Raw genomic sequence first — 21398 nt, 5'->3', positions numbered from 1 at the left:
GTTTGGAGGGATATGGACCAAGCGCAGGCAGGTGGGACTAGTGTAGATGGGACACGTTGGCCGGTGTGGGCAAGTTGGGCCGAAGGGCCTGTTTCCACACTGTATCACTCTATCACTCTGTGTCTTGTGCTAACCCAAATCAAGTCTTACCGTTTACACTGACAGATTATGTTGAACCACCAAGCTTTGTTTGAACAACTTGGCTTTGAAATAGGTTTTCGTGGCAGGAAGAACTGAACGCGCTGTTTTTATTTTAGAAGCAAATTGATCAACAGATTCCGACATTCTTTGGTGGTTCAATGTGCTACTTTTGAATTAAAAACGATTACGCTCTATGATTCATTTGCAAAATAATCCCACCGGGAATTTTCTCAGAAAAACACATTAATTCTCAAGCATAGGTCACGCAGAAACATTTTTAAACACCACTCACCATCTACTGACCTGTGAAACCTGGAACCCAAATTCTCTTTAGCTGTCGTCTGGCCACGGGTAGAGAGATAGAAAATAGGTGCAGGAGTAGGCCATTCGGCCCTTCGAGCCCTTGATGATCATTCAATATGATTCTGATCATCCAAAATCAGTTCCCCCGTTCCTGCGTTCTCCCCGTATCCCTTGATTCCATTCGCCCTAAGAGCTAAATCTAACTCTCTCTTGAAAACATCCAGTGAATTGGCCTCCACTGCCTTCTGTGGCAGAGAATTCCACAGGTTCACAACTCTCTGGGTGAACCAGCACAGCTGTTAGTGTTGATGCTACACAGACTCAGCAACCTGGGTTTCATCGTGCTGTCGTTGTGGAGTTTGCACGTTCTGCCTGTAAACGTATGTGCCCCTCCTGACATTTTGGGCTTCCTCAATCTTGCAAAGATGGGCTCGGAATTGACGACTTAATTCACCTCTCGTGCAGCTGAACGGTGCAAGGATCAGGAGAAGAGCGATGGGCACGTGAAAGAGAAGACAGGGCAGCACGGTGGCGCGGCGGTAGAGTTGCTGCCTTACGGCATGTGGTTGGATCCTGACTATGGGTGCTGTCTGTATGGAATTTACACATTCTTTCCGTGACAGTGTGAGTTTTCTCCGGGTGCTCTGGTTTCCTCACACATTCCAAAGACGTACAGGCTTGGGGGTTAAACGACTGCTGTAAATTGTGCCTGGTGGAGGATGTGAAACTGGGATAACATTGGCCTAGTGTACGGGTGATTTTTGTGTTGGCTTGGACTCTGGACTTGTTTCAATAGACAATAAACAATAGGTGCAGGAGTACGCCATTCGGCCCTTCGAGCCAGCACCACCATTCAATGTGATCATGGCTGATCATTCTCAATCAGTACCCGTTCCTGCCTTCTCCCCATACCCCCTGACTCCGCTATCCTTAAGAGCTCTATCTAGCTCTCTCTTGAATGCATTCAGAGAACTGGCCTCCACTGCCTTCTGAGGCAGAGAATTCCACAGATGTGGTTTCAGTGTAAATACAGTGTTTCCACGCTGTATCTCTGAAAACAGAAAGGGAATAGATCTGATTGGTTGGAGAACCGTCATAGACTCAATGGACCAAATATTCTGCATTACATTTAAAATTAACTTGTTCAATTTTGTTTAGAGATTAGTTTAGAGATGCAGCAAGGAAACAATCTTCTTGGCCCACCGAGTCCACGCCAACCAGCGATCCCCGCGCACTAACGCTATACTACACACTAGGGAAAATGTACAATTTTTACCGAAGCCGAATTAACCTACAAACCCACACATCTTTGGAGTGTGGGCGGAAACCGCAGCACCCGGGGAAAACCCACGCGGTCACGGGGAGAACGAACAGACTCCGCACAGATCATCTGGCGCTGTGAGGCAGCAACTCTACCGCTGCGCCACCGAGCTGCCCCAATTGTTATCGTCTGAAGTCCGATTAAAGATAATTTGAATGTCTCCAGTGCCAGGAAGTCAGAGAATCGACAGAGAGTTGGACGCTCTACGATAGTGAAAGTTTGCTGGTGGAGTTGAAAGGCTTGGGGTGGTGCATTGGAAACGCAGGGCCCCCTCACTGTGATTTGTGAGCTGTGTTTTAATGCGGGGCATTCTGTAACCTGGCATTTTTGTTTCTTAGCAGTGGACCTGAAGCCATTGCGACACAGTACTTTGCTGTTTGAGAGGGAACGCGAACAAGGGGAGAAGGCACAGTTTGCAAGCGCAGAGAGAGGAGCGGAGGCAGTCAGGCAACTCTGTTCAGCCAAAGGCATGACCTTGGAGGTAAGCCATCCATTAGCTTCCTTGCAAATGAACTTGAGCGATGGGACTATTTTACTAATAGATTGCTTTAAATTCTTTATGCACGAATCTCACAGTTATAGCTTCTTTTAAGGCGCCGCGGCACATCCTTGAAAGCACTTAAAGCTCTGGCAATCGCAAAACTTTGTTCTTTTTCTTTAAAACAATTGCCAAACGCTGGGTATAAGAAAAGAAAAACAGGGTCGACATTGTCGGCTGGCAATACCTCTGAAGTGGATAAGATGGAGCTGGAGATGAATAAATAGAATAAACTACTGACTAGTTAGTTTATTATTGTCGTGCAGTGCCGAGGTACAGTGAAAAGCTTTTTGTTGCGTGCTATCGAGTCAGCAAAAAGGCCGTACGTGATTACAATCAAGTCTTCCACAGTGAACAGATACAGGATAAAGGGTACAATGTTTAGTGCAGGATAAAGTCCGATTAAATCTGGCAAGTGAAATTCCTCGAATATGGTGCAAAACATACTTCGCTAATAAAGTATGATTATGATTATGTTGTGTGGAAAGGAACTGCAAAAGATGCTGGTTTATTTTGAAGATAGATACAAAGTGCTGAAAATAACTCAGCAGGTCAGGCAGCATCTCTGGAGAAAAAGGCAAGTGACATTGTGGAGCTGGACCCTTCTTCAGTATAATTCTGAAGGACGTTCTTTTAAGAAGGAGACGAGGAGAAATTTCTTCAGTCAGAGGGTGGTGAACCTGTGGAATTCTTTGCCACAGAAGGCTGTGGAGGCCAGGTCAGTGGATATCTTTAAGGCAATAGATAGATCCTTGATCAGTACGGGTGTCAGAGGTTATGGGGAGAAGGCAGGGGAATGGGGTTAGGAGGGAGAGATAGATTAAGCATGATTGAATGACGGAGTAGACCTGATGGGCCGAATGGCCTAATTCTACTCCTATCACTTATGACCTTATAATTCTAGTGGGGAGAGAGAGAAAACTGGAAGAGAGGTGGGGGCAGGACAAAGCCTGACATCCTGAAGCAGAGTCTCGACCTGACACCTTGACCATCTCTTTTCCTCTGTAGATGCTGCTTGACCCACTGAGTTCTTGCAGCAGTTAACCTTTTGCTCCAAATTCCACCATCTGCTGCTGTCTCTTGCACCACTGGAATTTCTTGTAAATGTTTTGCAAAAAAAGCAATTTACTGCAATTAAAATTGCAAGGAATGACTTGGATCAAATGAAGCCTAAAAGTACCATAAACTCTTGTGCGTCCATCACTCCACCGGTTGCTTCTAAGGGTCATTTATAAATAGCCGAATGTGCACTGAGTGGCATTATGACTTGGAGCTTGAGAGAGCAGCTTTCACAACTTGCAAAGAGTAGATGTTCTGTCCAGGTTTCTGAGCGAAGGGGGGAACCAACTGCTTTAAAAAAAAAGCTCGGGTTTACTTACAATTGAAAGTGTGATCTCTCCTTATGGCACTTAAGGATTTGTGTTAGTCACTCCCAAATGTGGGCGAACTGAAATCGGCCAAAATAGAAATTGCGCGCCAATTCACCAATGTCCCTAAATAATGATGTTCGGTTTTCGTGATTTTTTTTCCCCCTTGTCTTCTGCAATATAGACTGAAATGCAAAAAAAAAGTGATTTTATTTTTAAAAAGTCACGCACAGCGTGAAAACCGGCCCCGAGTGACCGCCAATCTCCCCGTTCACACTGGCCCTGTGTTATCCCTCTTTCGCATCCACTTCCTACACACACTAGCAGCAATGTACAGCCCCAGTCTTTGAAAAATAACCTCAGTGCCTGAACTGGCCTCTCCATTCCCAGAGGAGGACTCTTGCATAACTGGGCATCTTGTTTGCTTTATTGCAATGATTTACGTACAGAAAGGGTGCCTGTTCACCCCAACCCCCCCCCCCCCCTCCCCCCCTCTTTGCTTTTTCATTTTGGGAGGTGTAAGGTTGCAACAATCAGAACCTGTGTGATATTTCTACATCTCTGTTCTCTTTTGAACCACTGTCTCATTAAACCTAAAAGCAAGGCGATGCTAGAAATCTGTGCCCCAAACACAGTTCTTTGATATATCAGTAATATGAATAGATGAAGAGTGCCTGTAGGTGTTACCTTGATGATATTTTTTAATGTGCCACCAAAGCACAGTGGGACGATTTGCAGTGTTGTTCAACATTAGGCCAGACCCCATGCAAGGCGGGCGGTCTTGCACTAAGCCGATGAGTTTGTTAATGGTCTTGAGGGAAAGATATCAACCTCCCTTACTCCACATGAAGCCAAACTGTAGAATGAAACGACAGATTAAACCTTCCAAATTGGTTTGTAAATCCTGGATTTCACAGTACGTGTGTGCAAGTCCAGGATTCACGTTCATTTTACAGACTGAATTATCAACAGTTCCAATCTTAGCCACCAGAAATAAAAACTCTGCACCATCTCACCCCGATATATTCTTTCCTTTTTTTCTTTTCTACACTTTTTTTTTTTTACAACTAAGTGAATCAATCTTTTAACTTGAAACAAGAGTCAAATTCTAATCCTGTTGCCTTTTATCTGCTCTGATCAATGTCCTAGTTGTGAAGCTTCAGTTTCCTTTTAAAGTATATTCAAAGCCTTCCCCACCAACGCTGTCGCAGTGGGAGTTCTGAGCATTACTTATTTTTTCCCCATTGATATTCTGAAAGCCAGCCTGGTGCCCACAAAAGAGATTGCGGCCTTTCAAGCTTTCTTCCGCTGTTGTGTGGGGACATTCTACCACTGCTCGTCTGGGGAGCGGCTATCCCGTTTGTTTTGCCTACTAACAACAGGGCTCTGTTTATATTCCTTGGCTCCACGGGTTTGCACCCAGTCTACAGTCTGTCACGTACACTGCCACTGTCAGACCGAACTGCCCACCAAGGCACAGAGCCGTAACTTCCAACACTGGCCTTTCTCACTCAAGCGGAATTTGCCTTTGGAAAAATAGCGGGGGGGGGGAAAAAAAAATCCCATTCATGCTTTTGACTGAGGTCAACATTCCTTCACCTGCTCGCGTGTTAAATGCCACATCACAACATGTAACTCAAACGGCGGAGCATCCTGGACGATACAGCTCACCCCCTCCATGACACGCTGGTCAACCTGAGGAGCATCTTCAGCAACAGACTGGTCCCACCAAGATGCAGCACACAACGCCACAGGAGATCCTTCTTCCCTGTGGCTATCAAACTGTACAACTCCCCCTTCTGTCGTGGGGTAGACTGACTCCCCTCCCCCCCCCCGCGCGCCCCCACCTCCTCAATCTTTGCACATCCCAAAGCTCGTCACTTTCATTTCATGTTTCATGTCTACAGAGCTCTTAAGGATAGCGGAGTCAGGGATTATGGGGAGAAGGCAGGAACGGGGTACTGATTGAGAATGATCAGCCATGATCACATTGAATGGCGGTGCTGGCTTGAGGGGCCGAATGGCCTACTCCTGCACCTATTGTCTATTGTTTCATGTATCTTGTGTTTTTATGACAGTTGGCAGATTAATTTCCCCCCTGGGATAAATAAAGTTCTATCGTATCGTAATATAATTTAGAAACTTCACTATGGCAGGACCATGCACGACTCCAGAGTTGAGTAACAAAGTCTTTCACAGTGCACCTCAGAGGCAAGTGCTTACTTTATTATAAGTACAATAAAAAACTAATTAAGGTTTAAGTTAGATATAGCTCTTAGGGCTAATGGATTCAAGGGATATGGGGAAAAAAAATTAGGAACGGGGTACTGATTCTGGATGATCAGCCATGATCATATTGAATGGCGGTGCTGGCTCAAAGGGCCGAATGGCCAACTCCTGCATCTATTTTCTATGTTTCTATGTTTCTAAAGTGCATGTTCAAACTTTCATATAGTGTAGTGGATAAAGGCCTGGAAATTAGTTTTCACCCTTTATTGCAATGTTAAGCAGGGACTGCATTTACACTAGTTTAGTTTAGTTTAGAGATACAGCGCGGAAACAGGCCCTTTGGCCCACCGAGTCCGCACCGACCAGCGATCCCCGCACATTAACACTATCCTATACACACTAGGGACAATTTACAATTATACCAAGTATACAAACCCAAACCAATTGACCTACAAACCTGTATGACTTTGGAGTGTGGGAGGAAACCGAAAATCTCGGCGAAAACCCATGCAGGTCAAGGGGAGAACGTACAAACTCCGTACAGACAGCACCCGTAGTCGGGATAGAACCCGAGTAGGTTCACTAGGTTAATTCCCGGAATGGCGGGACTGTCGTATGTTGAAAGACTGGAGCGACTAGGCTTGTATACACTGGAATTTAGAAGGATGAGAGGGGATCTTATCGAAACATATAAGATTATTAAGGGGTTGGACACGTTAGAGGCAGGAAACATGTTCCCAATGTTGGGGGAGTCCAGAACAAGGGGCCACAGTTTAAGAATAAGGGGTAGGCCATTTAGAACGGAGATGAGGAAAAACTTTTTCAGTCAGAGAGTTGTGAATCTGTGGAATTCTCTGCCTCAGAAGGCAGTGGAGGCCAATTCTCTGGGTGCTTTCAAGAGAGAGCTGGATAGGGCTCTTAAAGATAGTGGAGTCAGGGGGTATGGGGAGAAGGCAGGAACGGGGCAAGACCAAGCCTGGCGGTAGCCGATTTATTCCACTTTCTGTGGCATGGAGGTCTGTTCAAGGACCAGGGGTGGGGAAATAAAGAAAAATAAGTGAGGCCATCACGACTAACAAAAGCACGAAATCAAACCCAACATACTTACTGGTTTCTGGCACAAGATGAGATGTTAAAACAGCGTGGGGCCAATCGAATTAAAATGCATGCATGCTGCCAGTCGAAATTGGCTTAGGCTGAACTTACTTGCTGCGTCTGTAGCAGCCAAATGAGGTGGTTTGCAGTCCTTTGGAGAAATGGGAAGAACACTATTTCCACCATCAGAACGATCATCGTTAATTTAATGATCTCTATATTTTAAGATGATGAACAGTGACCTAAGAAACGAGCAAGAAACTTTCTATGAAAGCTACGTAAATTCTCACAGCCAAAACTGGTATTAGACATCTTGGCCTCTTAGTTATTTGGATTATTTTCACGTTCTTTAGTTTAGTTTAGAGGTACAGCGCGGAATAAGGCCCTTCGGCCCACCGAGGCCGCACCGACCAGCGATCCCCGCACATTAACACTATCCTACACGCACTAGGGACAATTTACATTTATGCCAAGGCAATTAACCGACAAACCTGTATGGCTTTAGAGTGTGGGAGGCAACCAAAGATCTTGGAAAAAACCCACGCAGGTCAATAGACAATAGGTGCAGGAGTAGGCCATTCGGCCCCTCGAGCCAGCACCGCCATTCAATGTGATCATGGCTGATCATTCTCAATCAGTACCCCGTTCCTGCCTTCTTCCCATACCCCCTGACTCCGCTATCCTTAAAAGCTCCATCTAGCTCTCTTGAATGCATTCAGAGAATTGGCCTCCACCCCCTTCTGAGGCAGAGAATTCCACAGATTCACAACTCTCTGACTGAAAAAGTTTTTCCTCATCTCCGTTCTAAATGGCCTACCCCTTATTCTTAAACTGTGGCCCCTTGTTCTGGACTCCCCCAACATTGGGAACATGTTTCCTGCCTCTAACGTGTCCAACCCCTTCACGGGGAGAACGTGCAAACTCCGTACAGATAAGCAGTACGGAGTCAGGATTGAACCTGGGTCTCTGGCGCTGTAAGGCAGTAGCTCTACCGCTACGCCACCGTGCCGCCCTTATTAAATACCCAAAGGCAGTATTAATAATGACTTAATGCTACACGTCGTAACCACCCGCAATCCGAATATTTCCGTTGTAAGTTGTATCAATAATATTTGCACAACAGACCAATTTTCTTAGTCGTAGACGAGGCATTTGTTGGTTATCGTCGAGTGAAATGCGGAACTTAAACTAATTGGATAGTTAGAACAGTCATTTGAGACCTCACTTTCTATTTTTTCACTTAAGGCAGTGAAAAAATAAAACTATCCTAGTCTATCCAACCTCAACCTGTGCTGAAACCTAATCATGGCAGCATTCTGGTACACCTCTGCATTTGATGACAGCCCTTGGTTTCTGGCTGTGCTGTGGTTTATCAGTGCTTGTGAACTGCTCTCATGCCTGATCACTGTGTTTTGACAACTTGGTACAGCTGCCGAATTATCCACACACTGCCTCGAAGGGAGATTGCTCTGAATATCACTCAAATTCAATGAGGAACATCCAGTTTTTAAATGTTTTGGCTGATCAACAGGTTACAATCCGTTGAGAATAAGTATTCCTACAAAGGCCGACTTTGTTAACCAGCCTGATGATTGAGACGTTGTGCCAAGTGCCTTGGAATTCCGAAAAAAAACATTTTGGACTGTTTGTGTCAGATGCAAATATTAATTGGCAAAACGATAACCAGGGACTGAATGCATCTGCTAGACAACGGAAAACAAGTTGCTGGAGGAACTAGCTTCAGGCAGTATCTGTGGAGAGAAATGTGTAGGAAAGAACAGCAGATGCTGGTTTACACCGAAAATTGACTCCAAAAGCTGGAGTAACTCAGGCAGCATCTCTGGAGAGAAGGAATGGGTGACGTTTCGGGTCGAGACCCTTCTTCAGACTGAAGATAGACACAAAATGCTTGAGTAACTCAGCGGGTCAGGCAGCACTTCTGGAGAGAAGGAACGGGTGACATTTCGGGTCGAGACCTTTTTCTTCAGCCTGAAGACTCCAAGTGTCACTCATTCCTTCTCTCCACAGATGCTGCCTGACCCGCTGAGTTACTCCAGCATTTTGTGTCTACCTACAGATAACCTTTGTTGTAACAGACCATAAGGTTGGGGTGGGGGGGGGGGTGGGGTGGGGTGGGGTGGGGTGGGGTGGGGGGAATGGTGTCCGTTATTGCCGATTGTCCGCTATAACAGAGTTAAGGATTCGCTCCAAACCCCTGGCGGTCACTCCGTGAAACAACAGTCCTGTTTGAAGTTTTCATTTACGGACGGGTATAATTCTTAACCAGCCCAACCAGCAGGTGGCGACGTGATGAGCCCTTGGGAGCTCATTTGAGGGGTCTGGAGGAGAAAGTCAGCTCCTCCTAGATGAAGGGAAATGACATCCAAACTATGGTCAGACATTCGAGATTGGCACCACCTGCCTATTCCTGATGCTTGCCGACCGGTTTGGTCGGGGCACGGTGGCGCAGCGGTGTAGTTGCTACCTTACAGCACCAGAGTTGTGGGGTTCGATCCCGACTACGGGCGCGGTCTGTACGGAGTTTGTACGTTCACCCCGTGACCTGCGTGGGTCTTCTCCGAGATCTTCGGTTTCCTCCCACACTCCAAAGACGTACAGGTTTGTAGGTTCATTGGCTAGGTGTAAATATAAATTGTCCCTCGTATATGTGTAGGATAGTGTTAAGGTTGTAAGGAATAGAGTAGAATTAGGCCATTCGGCCCATCATGTCCACTCCGCCATTCAATCATGGGCTGATCTATCTCTCCCTCGTAACCCCATTCTCCTGTCTTCTCGCCAATACCTCTGATACCTGTATTAATCAAGAATCTATCTATAGCTGCAATAAAAAATATCCACTGATGGCCTCCACAGCCTTCTGTGGCAAAGAATTCCACAGATTCACCGCCCTTTGACGAACGATTAATTAATGTGCAGGGATTGCTGATCGGTGCGGACTTGGTGGGCTGAAGGGCCTGTTTCCGTGCTGTATCTCTTAACTAAACCAAACTAGTTGATTCTGCCTTGGAGCCAAATGAATTGACCCTCTCTGGAATGTTGAGATGCAGCAAAGTGACATTGCGGCCTCTGTTCTCTCTGACACTGGGCAAATGTTGTTGTTCAAGGCCAAAGATATATATTAGGTTCCCTGTGCCAGATCTAACCAGATGAGGATGATTCCTCTTTGAACATGTAAAGTATTTGTATTTAAAATGAAAACCGCCAACAGCCTGATTAGTAAGGCCGCTTGGTAAATCGAGCTAGCTATTTTGGGCACTGTTACAAATATTATTTCTCTGTTGCTGAAATAATTCTTCAATCGCACATTTTCCAACAAAAAAAAAGGATGTTGAAAATCAATTGATTGTGTTTCTTTCAGAAAGTGTTAGCTCCTGTTGGTAATATTGTCTCATCACTTTTGGCAAGATTTTTGTGTTCAAACTTAGAATAGTACAGCACATGGCCCCTCGGACCGTAATGTTTGTGTCCAGCAGAATGCCAAGTTAATTTAATCTCCTCCGCCTGCATCTGATTCATTGCCCTCCATTCCCTGCATCTTCACCAGTCTACCTAAAAACCTTGTTAGTGCACAATTATATCTGTTTCCACCACTTGTAGATTAATTGGCTTGGGTTTGTATACTTGGTATAACGTGCGGGAATTGCTGGTCGGTGCAGAAATTTTTTTTCCTTTCTTTGTTCTTTCCTAAACAGATATCAATTCCTTATGACAATATTAAATCCTTATGACTGCAGTACAAAACTATTCTCGACACATTTGAAGGAACAGTAATTCCCCGGGATGTGTTCCTCGAAAACATTTCATGAAATAATGAAAATAGTGGCAGTTTTGGTCATTAGTTCTGTGACCAGCGGCGTGCCTCAGGGATCAACGCTGGACCCTGTGTTGTCTGTGGTTTATATCAACGATTTGGATGAGAATGTACAAGGCATGATTAGCAAGTTCGCAGATGACACGAAAGTGGGTGGCATCTTGGATCGCGAAGATGGTTTTCAAAAATTACAGCAGCATCTTGATCGGCTGGGCAGGTGGGCAGAGGAATGGTTAATGGAGTTTAATACAGATAAGTGCGGGGTGTTGCGTTTTGGGAAGTCAAACCAGGGCAGGACCTTCACAGCGAATGGCAGGGCCCTGGGGAGTGTTGTAGAACAGAGGGGTCTCAGAGTGCAGGTACATAGTTCCTTGAAAGTGATATCACGGGTGGTCAAGAAGGCTTTTGGCACATTGGCCTTCATCAGTCAGAGCACTGAGTATAGAAGTTGGGAGGTCACGTTACAGTTGTACAATACACATTTGGTGTATTGTGTTCAGTTTCGGTCACCCTGTTATAGGAGAGTTGTTGCTAAGCTGTTTCTTTTTTTTTTGTTGTGTTTTTGGGGTTGTGTAATTTTAATGCCTATTTTAATGCTTTTATTGTTGGACTGTGGGTGACTGAATTTCGTCCAATTTGGATGACAAATAAAGCTATCTTGAATCTCTTGAATCTTGAAGGATGCAGAGAAGATTTATGAGGATGTCACAAAGGGCCTGAGCTATAAAGAGAGGCAGAGCAGGCTCCTTGGAGCGGAGGAGAATGAGGGGTGATCATGTAGACAAAACCATCACGGTTTCACAAGCTGTGTGGCTCAATGCTGCAAAAAATTCAACTGGTGCTCTTGAGCAAGAACCACCTATGTGAGGGAGCTCAGGAAGGTGGTTTCTTAAACAATTGCAGATGAACAGTACAAACTTTCTGATGCTTTGCGACCTGCACAGCGGTAACATTGACCCTGAAATACGATACCAAGCATTTCTGAGATCCTGGCTTGTCTATTTCCAAAGATAGACACAAAAACGGGTCAGGCAGCATCTCGGGAGAGAAGGAAAGGGTGACGTTTTGGGTCGAGGCCCTTCTTCAGACTGAGAGTCAGGGGAGAGGGAAATGAGAGATACAGACGGTGACGTAGAGAGATAGAGAACAAATGAATGAAAGATATGCAAAGAAAGGTATGATAAGGGAAACTGTCCATTGTTGTGGGCTAGGTGTTAACGAGTTGTACAGACAATGAAACTCACCAGGATGACAGTGAAACTAGTACAACGACTTAGGTGGGGAGGGATGGAGAGAGGGAAGATGCAGGGGTTACCTGAAGTTGGAGAAATCAACCGTTGGGTTGTAAGCAGTCCAAACAAAATAGAAATGTTGAAACATAGAAAATAGGTGCAGGAGGAGGCCATTTGGCCCTTCGAGCCAGCATCGCCATTCCAATGTGATCATGGCTGATCATTCACAATCAGTAACATGTGCCTGCCTTCTCCCCATATCCCTTGATTCCACTGGCCCCCTAGAGCTCGATCTAACTCTAAATATCTAAATATGAGGTGCTGTTCCTCCAATTAGCTTTTGGCCTCACTCTGACAATGGAGGAGGCCCAGGACAGAAAGGTCAGTGTGGGAATGGGAGGGGGAGTTAGTGTTTGGCAATCGGGAGATCACGTCGGCCCAGGCGGACTGCAGTAGAGGCCTTATTTGCCCTTTCCATTATTGTATTATATCATACCAAATTCGACTTTGCAGAGATATTATTCCGGGAACTATTGATTCCAGTTTTGTGCTCTGTCCACTTAAAGGTAGATCATAAACTCACAGGCAATGAATAGAAATATTGACCATTTTAATGAATTCAGATTTCAAAGCCCTGGTTTCTGTTCAGTCTGCAGATCTTTTCATGTCCCTGGTGTTTGACCTCCGGAGATTTTCCATCGGTGATCTTCGAGACTTGTGGCATCGAACGTCATTCAAGTGCCGAGACAATTGGTAAGAGTCAACGGTTGCCGACAAAGGATCGACACCCGAAATATTATCTGGTGCGGGGTTTTGATGCATGAAAGGGCACAGATACGTATTCAATTAACGTTCAAATGATTGAATCTTCTGCATCATTTTGTGGCACGGTGGCGCAGTGGTAGAAATGCTGTCTTACACCGTCGGAGACCCGGGTTCGTTCCAGACTACGGGTGCTGTCTGTATGGAGTTTGTACGTTCTCCTTGGGACCACGTGATTTTTCTCCAGGTGCTCCGGTTTCTTCCCACACTCCAAAGACGTTAATTGGTTTCTGTAAATTGTCCCCAGTGTGTAGGATTGAACTAGTGTATGGGGGATCGCTGGTCGGCGCTGACCCGGTGGGCCGAAGGGCCTGTTTCTACGCTGTATCTCTAAACAAAACTGAACTAAACTCCAACATGAAGCAGTTTAAAAGCTAAACCTAGAGTATAGAGCTAAGGCATGGAAACAGGCCTTTCGGCCCACTGAGTCCATGTTGACAATCAATCACCTATTCACACTAGTTAGACACTAAAAGTTGGAGTAACTCAGTGGGACAGGCAGCATCTCTGGAGAGAAGGAATGGGTGACGTTTTGGGTCAAGACCCTTCTTCAGACAGACTGTCAGAAGAAGGGTCTCGACCCGAAACGTCACCCATTCCTTCTCCCCAGAGATGCTGCCTGTCCCGCTGAGTTACTCTAGCGTTTTGTGCCTACCTTCGATTTAAACCAGCATCTATAGTTCTTTCTTACACCTATTCACACTAGTTCTCTGTTATTCCTGAACTATTTTAATATCTTAATTCTAACCTCTATGGGTAAAGTAATCTCAAACCACATTGGGCTACAGTGCAAGAGATTGCAGATGGCAGTGAGGACAAAGAATGTTTGAATGTTGTAGGAAGGAACTGCAGATGCTGGTTTACACTGAAATCAGACGCAAAATTCTGGAGTAACTCAGCGGGACAGGCAGCATCTCTGGATAGAAGGGATGGGTGACGTTTCCGGTCGAGGCCCTTCTTCCAAGAGTCTTCGAGGCACTCCTTCTGAGAGTCAGGGGAGCGGGAGACACAGAGATAAGGAAGGCTAAGGTGTGAAAACAAAACATCAAAAGAGACGTAGACCAAAGGTAAATGTTGAAGACATCATTCTGAAGAAGGGTCTCGACCCGAAACGTCACCCATTCCTTCTCTCCTGCGATGCTGCCTGACCTGCTGAGTTACTCCAGCACTTTGTGAATAAATACCTTCGATTTGTACCAGCATCTGCAGTTATTTTCTTACACTACATTTGTCAGCTAGAAGTAGGTGACAACAAAACCAATAGAGATAAAATGTTATTTGGGACAGTCAGACTGGTGGGAGAACTGGGAAGGGGGAGGGATGGAGAGAGAGAGAGAGAGAGAAAGCAAGGGTTACTTGAAGTTAGAGAAGGCTGATGTATGAATGTTGCTTGTTGTTTGGAAGAATTGGAATGAATAAATCCCAGTGTGTTCTGACTCAGGGGGTGGGGAAATTAAATGTCAAATCTTATTATAAACTAATTTGATATATTACCACAATTAATTGGTCATGTTCATCAAGTTTCACAAGGTGGCCTGGTTGGCAAAGGCAGTGAGGAACCTTATCGGTTTAAAGGGCTTTAATTAACGTAGAATCATGAATGTATATCAGTTGTTTCTCGGTGTGACCGCCAGCCCAGATCAGCAGAGACAAACAATCTTACCAATTGTTCATTGCAACAACTCTTAGTCTTTTTACTGACTTGGCTAAAATTGCAACTTAAATTTCTTGTCACTGATCATTACAATGAAATCAAGTTTAATCAGCAGAAAATACTTGGCACTTAGATAACTTTCTAAAAATGACAAAATATCTTCCTTAAAAGCATTTGCCTTCAATTTTTTTCCATGGATTTTCCTCAATCAAGTTTTCCTCTGTGACCTGTGGCACAGCAGTAGAGCTGCTGCCTCACAGCGCCAGAGGCCCAGGTTCGATCCCGACTACAGGTGCTGTCTGTACGGAGTTTGTACATTCTCCCCGTGACCTGCATTGTTTTTCTCCGGGCGCTCCGGTTTCCTCCCACACTCCAAAGACGTAAAGTTAATTTGCAGGTTAACTGGCTTCGGTAAAATTGTAAGTTGTCCCTTGTGTGTGTAAGGAGAGTGTCAGTGTGCGGGGATCGCTGGTTGGTGCAGACTTGATGGGCCAAAGGGCCCGTTTCCGAGCTGTATCTAAAATAAACCACTTTGTTCAACTCAGCTCCTCTTGGATCTAACCTCTCTGGCAGTCGATATTCATAGTAGTATGCTGTCATAGTTGTTCCTCTACCGCTAAGAAATTCTTCCAGCAACAGTCTATAGACCTTGGAATGAGGAGTTTTGGTTTGGCATTCGGAAAAACAAAAATGATTTTGCAGCTTCATTGGCTTTGCGCCTTGGCAGTTGGCTAAAAGTTTTTAAGATGCGATTGCTCTTCTGGGAGTTTGCAGTGGTGTACATCTGCCGATCAGTATTACGCTCATGTTTGCATAGAGGCAACACAGCCATGCTTAAGACTTAATCTGGAAAGAGTCGCTGCGAACAGTGATCAAACACCGGAGCTGAGGAAGGAAACCCAGAAGGTAAAATGAGACTGCTGTTGTCTAGACATCCACTTGCATAATGCTGCAGTCGTTTCCGGCATTAATTGGGTGGAAAAACCCTCACCTTGGAACGAAACTCAGGAACCACAATCTCATGGAAGATAGACCCAAAACGCTGGAGTAACTCAGCGTGGACAGGCAGCACCTCTGGAGAGAAGCAATGGGTGACGTGTGGGGTCGAGACACCTTCTTCAGGCTGAAGTCTCGACGCAAAACATCGCCCATTCCTTCGCTCCAGAGAAGCTGCCTGTCCCACTGAGATATTCCAGCATTTTGTGTCTATCTTCGGTGTGAAGCAGCATCTTCGGTGTGAAGCAGCATCTGCAGTTCTTTGCTACACATAACCACCATTTCAGGTCAATTTGCAACTTGATGGAAATTTCACCCAGGATCTTCTGCCTGTAAGTCTGTAAGTCACCATTGCACACCCTGTGATGTGATCTCCTTCTCGAGGGTTTTTTTTTTGGATGGCATCATTCCCAATGCAGTGTTTCTTGTAACGATGTTGGAACCTTTCACATGGTGACTCTCTGCATACTTTGAGTTTGGTTTGCAAAACAAAGAATTTCAGTTTAGTTTAGAGATACAGCACGGAAACAGGCCCTTCGGCCCACCGAGTCCGTGCCGACCAGCGATCCCCGCACACTAACACTATCCCACACATACTAGGGACAATTTACATTTACACCAAGCCAATTAACCTAAAAAACCTGCACGTCTTTGGAGTGTGGGAGGACACCGAAGATCTCGGAGAAAACCCACGCAGGTCACGGGGAGAACGTACAAACTCCGTACAGACAGCACCCGTGGTCAGGATCGAACCCAGGTCTCTGGCGCCGTAAGGCAGCAACTTTACAGCTGCGCCACCATGCCACCAGTTGGCAAGGTTTACTGTGGACCCTGCCTTGATTAGGCTATGATAAAAAAAAGGTTGGCCTCTACATTTACCCACGTTGTGTCTATTCTGCTTGGAGGGTTTGGGTGAGAGTGAATGAATATTAAAACTGTTAAGGGGGCCTTGTCTCAACATAGAAAGCCCAATTAGTACGGGTGTCAGAGGTTATGGGGAGAAGGCAGGAGAATGGGGTTAGGAGGGAGAGATCAGCCATGATTGAATGGCGGAGTAGACTTGATGGGCCGAATGGCCTAATTCCACTCCTGTCACTTCATGAACTGCGATCTTGGCGCATGTTCCCCAGTGTAACTGCTGGGAGATTGCGGCAGGATTGTGCTCCACAATGTTCTGATGTTAAAGGAGCCGCCGCCTCACAGCGCCAGGGACCGCGGTTCAACTGTGACCTCTGGTGTAGCCTGTGTGTCGTTTGTGCATTCTCCCTGTGATTGGTTTTGGCTTTAGAGATAGGGCATGGAAACAGGCCCTTTGCCCACCGAGTCCACGTCGACCATCGATCATCCGTTCGCACCAGTTCTGTGTTACCCCACATTCACATCAACTCCCGGCACACTAGGCGCAATTTACAGAGGGCAATTATCCTGCACCTCTTTGGGATGTGGGTATATGGTGCCCCATCTAAAACATGTTAAGCATTGTGCTGATTCCAGTCTTTTTGTTGCTTCTATGTCACCCATTGCCCCATGTTTAGGGTGGTGTTACTGTGGCTGGGTGATTGAGATTCCATGTAGCTGACAGGCAGTGGCATTGAGAAAGGGAACGTACACATAGACTTGGTTTAGTTTAGTTTAGAGATACAGCACGGAAACAGGCCCTTTCGGCCCACTGGGTCCGCGCCGACCAGCGATCTCAGCACATTAACACTATCCTACACCCACTAGGGACAATCTTTTACATTCACCAAGCCAATTAACCTACATACCTGTACGTCTTTGGAGTGTGAGAGGAAACCCAAGATCTCGGACAAAACCCATGCAGGTCACGGGGAGAACGTACAAACTCCATACAGACGGCGCCCGTAGTCGGGATCGAACCCGGGTCTCCTGCGCTGCAAGCGCTGTAAGGCAGCGACTCTACCGCTGCTCCACCGTGCCGCCCACTTCTGTAGGTCTTAATTGGCACCTTTCTTCGTGGTGAACAGTCAACAGATCGCTCACCGCAGTATCCCTGTGCTGGATACTGTGGTTAGCAATCTGTTGGCTGTTGACCATGAAGCTATCCAAATATTTTTAAGTTTGTGGCCTTTCGTAGAAAACCATTTCTTCCCGATAGGTGCGGGGTGAACCTACATGCATTTTCCAGGTTGCTCCAAGCCGTTTGTGAGAGAAATATGTGCATGTAAAGTCCAGAGTGAAGTGAGAATGCTATCTGTTGAATTCTCCGCCACAGAAGGCAGTGGAGGCCAATTCACTGGATGTTTTCAAAAGAGAGTTAGATTGAGGTCTTAGGGCTAATGGAATCAAGGGACATGGGGAGAAAGCAGGAACGGGGTACTGATTTTGGATGATCAGCCATGATCATATTGAATGGCGGTGCTGGCCCGAAGGGCTGAATGGCCTCCTCCTGCACCTATTTTCTATGTTTCTATGTTTCTCCAGCGATCGTCTTCTTTACCGTACCTGCTTAATGATTCCATCACCACAACCATCCAAGTTATCTTTCAACCAACGGAAAAAAAAGGATTAACTCATAGAACATAGAACAGCACAGCACAGGAACTGGCCCTTTGGCTTTCAATGTCTTCTCTCCAGAGATGCTGCCTGACCTGCTGAGTTACTCCAGCATTTTGTGAATAGGGCTTCAGACTGAAGAAGGGTATCGACCCGAAACGTCACCCATTCCTTCTCTCCTGAGATGCTGCCTGACCTGCTGAGTTACTCCAGCATGTTGTGAATAAATACCTTCGATTTGTACCAGCATCTGCAGTTATCTTCCTACACTGGAAGTCAGTGATATCCATGACCAATGTCCAATGTAGATTGTGGTCACAGCATTGGGTAGATGCACAGAGTCTCTTGTCCAGAGTAGGGGAATCGAGAACCAGAGGACATAGGTTTAGGGTGAGGGGGGAAAGATTTAATAGGAACCTGAGGGGCAACCTTTTCACACAAAGGGTGATGGGTGTATGGAATGAGTTGCTATCGCAATGTTTAAGAAACATTTAGGCAGGTGCATGGATAGGACAGGTTTAGAGGAATATGGACCTAACGCAGGCAGGTGGGACTAGTGTAGATGGTCGGTGAGGGCAAGTTGGGCTGAAGGGCCTGTTTCCACGCTGTATGACTCTTCCTGTGTTAGCAAAGCGCAGTGCTTTTTTTGTGACGGTTTGCATCGGTATGGAGTAGATTTTAGATTTTAGATTTAGAGATACAGATTTAGAGATGCAGTGCGGAAACAGGCCCTTCGGCCCACCGAGTCCGCGCCGCCCAGCGATCCCCGCACAATAACACTATCCTACACACACTAGGGACAATTTTTACATTTACCCAGTCAATTAACCTACATACCTGAGTGTGGGAGGAAACCGAAGATCTCGGAGAAAACCCACGCAGGTCATGGGGAGAACGTACAAACTCCGTACAGACGGTGCCCGTAGTCAGGATCGAACCCGAGTCTCCGGCGCTGCATTCGTTGTAAGGCAGCAACTCTACCGCTGCGCCACCGTGCCGACACTTCTAAAAAGTTGAACAGCATTGTTTCATTTTCTGACCCCGTGAGAATTTATGTTTGTTAATCGTGTGTACTGGCACCATTTGGTCTACAAAAAAAACCCCCACTGGCAAAGCGTATTGGAAAGTCAGGTGTGAACATTAGGGTGCGCACACACATTCATTCACTGTGGTTAACACATCTAAGCTCTTGATATATAGTCACACCACATAAAGATGGGTGCCAGGATGGCTAATCCCAAAAAACCCACCCTGGCCAGTAGACGTTACTCAACAGCTACGATCAGACTTTCCCTTGTGTTTTCGAAGTTCTCCATTTTGTCAGTATTGTTCATTGATAACACTGACTAGTTGGACCTGTGCTGGGAACTTGTTGTTGGCAGCGCGCATTGTTGTGGGCCAGGGACCAACCAGTCATCAAAGACCGCAAGTTGACCGAAAGTGCAACAATATTCTTAGCTCACCATTAAAAAAAATGTGGGAAACAACTTCCAAAGTCTACCGATTTTAAACTTTGTGTTAATTAAACTCCCCTTCGGCTGCTACAAAAAAACACTTTCTCTGGGTACTGTGGGTTTGCCCCCACGTCCCACGTAGGGCGGCACGGTGGCGCAGAGGTAGAGCTGCTGCCCTTACCCAAGTTCGATCTTGACCACGGGTGTTGTCTGTACAGAGATTGGTACATTCTCCTCGGTGACCGCGGCATGGGTTTTCTCCAGGTCCACCGGTTTCCTCCCACACTTCAAAGACGTACAGTTTTGTAGGTTAATTGGCTTCGGTACAGATTGTAAATTGTACCGATTGATCACCAGATTGATCCCTGGGATGGCAGGACTTTCATATGAAGAAAGACTGGATAGACTAGGTTTATACTCGCTGGAATTTAGGGGGGATCTTATTGAAACATATAAAATTCTTAAGGGGTTGGAGAGGCTAGATGCGGGAAGATTGTTCCCGATGTTGGGGAAGTCCAGAACCAGGGGTCACAGCTTAAGGATAAGGGGGAAGTCTTTTAGGACCGAGATGAGAAAACATTTCTTCACACAGAGAGTGGTGAGTCTGTGGAATTTTCTGCCACAGTAGGTAGTTGAGGCCAGTTCATTGGCTATATTTAAGAGGGAGTTAGATGTGACCCTTGTGGCTAAAGGGATCAGGGGGTATGGAGAGAAGGCAGGTACAGGTTACTGAGCTGGATGATCAGCCATGATCATAATGAATGGCGGTGCAGGCTCGAAGGGCCGAATGGCCTACTCCTGCACCTATTTTCTATGTTTCTATGTCCCTATTGTGTAGGATAGTGGTTGAGTAGGGGGATTGCTGGCCGGCGTGGACTCAGTGGGCTGAAGGATCTGGTTGCGTGCTGTATTTCTAAACTAAACTAAACTAAAGATGGTTCTGCCCAAGGAAGTTGGTTTTATGTTTTCAACTTGCATAAGATGATATTGAAATAATAAATTTCAATAAAAGTAAAATCACAACTCAAAACACAAGGCAAAATTAAAAATAAGCTGTGACGATAATAATGTGCTCCTTTCCTTTATTCTATTTTTATTCTTTCTTTTCTCTGCCCATGTTGTACAATTCCATTCACTGTTTGAGATCACAGGTAACACATACTATCCACAACTGTTGCTTCTCTTTGACCTCTGTAAATATTGCCCCTAGTGTGTCAAAGTGGGATGACATAGAGCTACCAGCGATCACCCCGTATACCAACACTATCTAACACACTACGGACAATTTTACCTAAGCCAATTAACCTACAAACCTGTACGTCTGAAGTGTGGAAAGAAACCAGAGCACCCGGAGAAAACCCGCGCGATCACAGGGAGAACGTACAAACTCCACACAGACAGCACCCGTGGTCAGGATCGAACCCGGGTCTCTGGCGCTGTAAGGCAGCGACTCTATCGCTGCGCCACCGTGCCACCCCATTTGGCTCAGAGTATTTTTTAAAAGATCTAGAGTTAAGTGAAGTGGTGTTTGGTACGAGAGTTAAGTCGTCGCAGCACTTCAAAGTAAAGACTGCTTGATCTTCAGCGCATGTTTTCTGGATTCCTTCTAAAATGTCCCATGAAAGGGAAAAGTGTCTAATTTTAGGACAGACAGATGGAACCTTTTCCCTGCATAGATAAGGTAGATAGTCAGACCCTTTTTGCCAGGGTTATAAAATTAAATAGTAGCGGGCACAAGTTTAAGGTGAGAGGGGTAAAGTTTAAAGGAGACTAGACCAAGTGGACCCGTTGGGCCCAAACCTCTCCTGCATTGGTGCACCACCCTCTCCTCCCTCCCTCCCTCCCCCTCCCCTCCCCTCCCCCCTTCCCTTCCCCCCACTCCATCCCCCCCACTTCATCC

The 21398-nt window shown here is 45.9% G+C and overlaps 1 protein-coding gene across 1 annotated transcript in view; it reads left to right on the top strand.

Moving 5' to 3' along the window:
* The window catches only part of LOC144604175 (uncharacterized), a 257398-nt gene that overhangs the window by 43447 nt on the left and 192553 nt on the right, over positions 1-21398 (top strand). The window contains exons 8-9 of the mRNA XM_078418381.1: positions 2104-2246; positions 12708-12811. Coding sequence (XP_078274507.1) covers positions 2104-2246; positions 12708-12811 — 247 coding nt within the window. The remainder of the gene's footprint in view (positions 1-2103; positions 2247-12707; positions 12812-21398) is intronic.

The sequence above is a fragment of the Rhinoraja longicauda genome, chromosome 21, assembly GCF_053455715.1.
Source record: "Rhinoraja longicauda isolate Sanriku21f chromosome 21, sRhiLon1.1, whole genome shotgun sequence".
NCBI classification, from domain to species: Eukaryota; Metazoa; Chordata; class Chondrichthyes; order Rajiformes; family Arhynchobatidae; genus Rhinoraja; species Rhinoraja longicauda.
Note: the sequence above shows the minus strand (reverse complement) of the source record. Positions and strands in the feature narration are given on the sequence as shown.